This window comes from Cylas formicarius, unplaced genomic scaffold (genome assembly GCF_029955315.1).
Source record: "Cylas formicarius isolate icCylForm1 unplaced genomic scaffold, icCylForm1.1 PGA_scaffold_1__22_contigs__length_36826433, whole genome shotgun sequence".
Classification (NCBI taxonomy): Eukaryota; Metazoa; Arthropoda; class Insecta; order Coleoptera; family Brentidae; genus Cylas; species Cylas formicarius.
The window spans coordinates 11,848,782-11,853,970 of NW_026844264.1; the positions used below are offsets into that span (position 1 = coordinate 11,848,782).

Genomic DNA, 5,189 nt, shown 5'->3' on the forward strand with positions numbered 1-5,189 from the left:
AAAAATCCTTCTATAAGTTGCGGACATCTGACAATCTCAGAAAGTATGACCATATTTCACAGTGTCTCTCTAATTGGGGTTGGCTTAAGCTTAAGTTCAGTTAGCCACTTTTGTTTTTTTACTAAACTCCAATAAGGCTCCGTCGTACTTGTTTGTTAAATTATTTAATGAATACCTTATGCTATAACTAATCATAACTAATTTAACTCAATACTAAATAATTAGAAATGAAATAAGACAGGTAGAAGAAAGCTAGTACCAAACCTTTGTTAAATTCCGAAGTACCTTCGCACAATCTCATGAAGTCAGTATAACTTAATTACTATTGCATTTTTCGGTTTATTTTCGTAATTCTCTGCATAAGAAAACTTTCTTTGTATTCGAGGATTCGTTTTTGACAGTTCTATTTTATGCCCTGCTGACCTAAATCAGACTTTAGGTTAATTGGTGGAGAGTTTGGTGGGTTTCGTCCCAGTTATTTAAACTAAAATTATTTTATTAAAATTAGTACCACCAAAAATGACCAAGTTTCTTGCAGGCTACTTAGGACTACGCAACCTCCACATCAAAGTACCAAAAATCGCGGCAAGTGGCAAAGACCTAAAACTTCAGTGCACGTTTGATCTGGAGGGGGAGAGGCTATACCAACTGAAATGGTATAGCAAAAGCAAGGAGTTCTATCGTTACACTCCTTCCGATCCGAAGCCGATAAAGCAGTACGGCCTCGAAGAAGGCATCCGCGTTAAAGAAAGCGAATCCAACGATACCGTGGTGGTTCTCGAAGACATTACCAGGAAAATGAGTGGACCGTTTAGTTGCGAAGTTACCGAGGAAGTGTCATTTTTCACGGCTATGAAAACCGCATACCTTGAGGTAACAACTCGCAAATTATTTATTGCTATTAATAATGCCACACGTTTTACTATCGTTTTAAAAAAAATTGTAAATTTTTGTAAACGTAGGTAGAAAAAGAATATGTAAACTTCTGGAAATCCATGGCTAGAATAAAATGTTTGTGTTATTTTATTTCAAAGCTTCTTCAGAGCTAAACTGTATCTGCTTATATATTGTTTGAGTAGCTAAATGAGGGGCATAAACATCGTCTCGCATGTCAGATTCCCATATTGGTGATTTTTCGTTGGTAGAAGAATTGACTCCATGCAAGAATTTTAGTTTTATAGAGTAAAATTTTATGTTCGGTTTCGTGATTATGTTCGGCAATTGCTGATGAGTTTATTTGTCTTAGTCTTAAGGCTCTTTCATGTTCCTTGGTATCTCAAATGGAATTTTGTCTTTGACGGATCGAAGATGTTGAGAGATTTTTGGACAAGTGGTAAATCTGGTTTTGACGTTACATTTCTTTAGAACTTTTGATATGTGGACCATGATATTTTGAATGTAAGGAAGCACAACAGTGGCAAGTGTGGGATTACTTTCGGTTTCATTGCTATTGGAAGGTTGTGGTGAAGTGTATTTTATGATGGAACGGTTAATATCTTTAATGTGGAAATTATTAGAGAGAAAGTGACTCGAGGTGAAATAGATCTGTAAACAAGAGACTTGATAACCGATGAATTTTGGGCCGGATGGTGATGTTATAATACATTAAGGTATCGGTCTGTGCTCGTACATTTTCTATAAACACAAGACTCAATGTTAGGTCGGATTTACTGTTGATAAGAATATCTAGGAATTATTAGTTTCTAATTTAATGGTAAAACGTATGTTAGGGTGATTTGAGTTTAAATTTTTAAGAAAATCTTCTAGGGAATCTTGGCCATGAGGCCAAATAACAAAAGTATCATCGACGTAGCGTTTCCATAATTTGGGTTTTAGATGGAAGACGTCGAGAGCTTAGTTCTCAAAAGCTTTCATAAATGTATTCGCGATGACTCGTGGTAGTGGAGAACCCATAGCTGTTCCCGACGATTATTCAAAAAATTTATAGGAAAAATATGTTCCTGACGAGCAATTTTCAATTAAGGTGAGAAGGTTTGGTTCCAGATCCTCAAGTTTTAATATATCTGAAATGCTGTTGAGAGTTTCAGAAATAGGATTTTAGTCAAAACTAACCAGAATATCTTGTGTATCTAATGTAATGCTTTTTAATTGTTCAATGAAATGAAAGGAATTAAGTACGAAACTATTGACCCTGTAGAGGGTTTTCATAAGATATGCTGGAGAACCAATGGTGCTGACAATAGGTCGAAGGGGTTATCCAGGTTGTGAATCTTTGGGAGTTCGTAGAGACCAGGAATTTTAGAGTCATGACGGGTGACAAACTTTTTAAAGGAGTCGGACAGAGAAAAATCCTTAATAACAGATTTAAGGTTGCGTTCCATAGATGACGTAGGATCCTTTTTAAGTTGTCGATATGATCCATCTCTAAGAATATCTTAAATCTTTTCCTGATATTCATTTGTGTCCATGACCACCGTCATTCTCTTTATCTTAGAGATTTTAGGGGAATGCGTTCAGGCTTTGCAATATTAGATTTAGGCGATTTTGATTTTTTAAAGATTAATGAGGGGTGACGGACTTTTTGATGTAGTTTGATATGGAATAAACCTTAATCATGTAATAATAATCTGAAGAAGCCAACTGGATGATTGGCGAAACGTCGGCAAGTTCGACTCAGCAAACACCGACGTAGGAGGAATCAAGATGTTTTGTAAAAAATATAACAGTATCAAAAATTAAAATACAGGGTTACGAAACATGTGTTGCCTACGACTCGTTAAAACGAAGTAAAGTCCAGCCAGAGCAGTTGTGCAGTCTTTGCTAAAAAAAATTGATCCTGACAGTGCGAGAAGGAAAATTTTTGTCAAAGAAGATTGAAGACACAATTAAGAGAAATAAATATGTAATTCTTTTATTGCACCTTTGACTAGCCCTATCGTATAAACAATCATAGTACAACAATTAACAAGAAATATACTAATGAACAACATGATATGCAAAAAGGATGACTGGAGGCAACTTAAAAAAAGATCATTGTGCAGCCTCGCGGAACCTTTTAGATTCATCTAAATAATTTACCGGCTAAAAACTTAACTAATTTTATTAAAACTGGCTGGTTATATAACCCAAGGAGCTATTATTAAACTTATGATCGAAATCTTCTTTTATTATTATTTAATTTATTATTTTAAGTTCATTTATGAAGTCAGTCGCGTATGTTACTTTATTTGTTAAATACTGGGAGCTATTTTTTAAAATGCCATTAAGAAGTGAAATTATCTGTTTTTCTCGATCGTAAGCCATTGTGCGTCACACGGCTTATAAGTTAAGTTAATATTTCTTAATTTTCTTAAGCAAAGAGAACACAGGATTTTTCTACTTTTTATATATATCGTTGACCTTTCTCAACAATAGATAGCCCATATATTATATCACAAAGTTTTGTTTTATAGTATGTGGTATGATATGCTATCCGAATCGCAGATCAACTAACTTAACTTCAAACATGAGCGTCGCTATCTGGGAGATTAATAACTATGCTTGCAGGTTGTAGATCTTCCTCTAGGAGATTTTTACATCTCCGGTGTGCAAAAGTACTACCATTTGAATGACATTCTCTCGGCGAACTGTACTGTCGAAAAGTCATGTTCCGGGGCGAACATAACTTGGTATATCAACGGTATGCCGATTCGCCACGGCACTTCTAAGCATACCACAAGATCTGAACTTTGTCCAACGTATGTCATTTAAAATAAACGTCAAGAACATTTATGCTACTTAGGTGATTTCAGAGTATATTCGCATTTGCGTATTCGAGTAGATAGAAAATATTTCGCGAATCCGTATTTGAGAGTTCGATGCGCTGCCAGCATATACAATCTCTATCACAACAGCAGAGAAGAGACGGCTTTCTTGTGGGAACGCAGAAAAGTCCTCACGACCACCGAGTCGCCTTTCAAACTCACAGAAAACGACGAATACACTAAACGTAAGTTTTTTCCTTTCCAAGCGATGTTTCAATGTATTAAAATTTCTGTTTCAGTGTTGTTTTCGTTTCCGCCTCAAAGTGACAAGGCCGGATCGCGATTCTGCAGGACTGTTTTGACAGCCACGTCGCTGATTAGTTTATATTTTTTTAGTTGATACTCAAATATTAAAAATAACCTTTAAAAATTAAAAATATATGTGATACGAAACGTTGTTCGGTATGATACGCGATCAGTTACTAACATGCAATGGCACAAAAAAACTACCTACTTATTTTTACTGCAAAGTTGAAAATATGTAAATATGCATATATCTACTATCAATTTAGATAACATATATGCGTTTTTCATTATATCTATTTTTTTTATTTACAAACCCAAAGGCGATCGGGCACGCAAGCGACATTGTCCAATGACGGGTATTAAGCATTACAGGAGGTTCGAAAATTGAGTTCAGGAACTTCTATGAAAGATTCGTCGGGCCCCAAAAAAAAGAAGCCATCCGATTAGGGTCTGGTGAGCGAGGAGGCTAAGCTGGAGGTCCGCCTCGACCTATCCATCGATGTTCAAATGCCTATTTTAATACCTTCGTACAGTCAATGTAAAATGTTTTATCCCCACTGCAAGGGTACTTCTTCAAGCAAAGAGCGTGGATCCTCTTGGAGAAATTGCAAATACATTTGCCCATTAAGCGATCCGTTAGAGAAAGGAGGTCCTATAAGTTTATCTCCTATAATCCCTGCCCATACATTAAAAGAAAACCGGTGATGATGTTTTCTCAATGTTCCACTGATGCATATTTCGAAATTAACAATGCCATCAGGACTGAATGTAGCCTTCAGTGAACAAAATTACATTTAAGTATTGTAAGTACTTTTGAATTTTTGAAGATAATTTTCATGCAAAACTTCCCAAACTGTAGAGCAAGCACTTCTTTCCTGATCAGCAAGTTTTCTCGTACTCGTTGACACATTTTCAAGTACTCTTTCTTCTCTTGCAGCGGTTCTTAACGGATGGAACGTTTCTATTGCGACGAGCCTCGATATAAAGCCGTCGTGCTTGATCTGCATTTCCATTTGCTCTTCCGTAGCAAAAATGCATATCGCGATATTCAGTATCACAATAGCAGTTTCATAATAAACTCTTTTCATAGAAACTAATTTTTAAAGCATTGTGACAATGACTTTTTCAAATTTCATTAAGTCTTGTTACATCAAATCACATTTACAGGTAAAATTCGAA

The 5,189-nt window shown here is 35.8% G+C and overlaps 1 protein-coding gene across 1 annotated transcript; it reads left to right on the forward strand.

The window, feature by feature from the left end:
* Positions 1–519: 519 nt before the first annotated feature.
* On the forward strand, positions 520–4,682 carry LOC132696347 (uncharacterized). The gene is made up of 4 exons (XM_060661120.1): positions 520–873; positions 3,508–3,698; positions 3,753–3,949; positions 4,004–4,682. The coding sequence occupies exons 1-4, from the start codon at positions 520–522 to the stop codon at positions 4,102–4,104; spliced, it is 843 nt and encodes a 280-aa protein (XP_060517103.1). The 3' UTR covers positions 4,105–4,682.
* Positions 4,683–5,189: the final 507 nt, after the last annotated feature.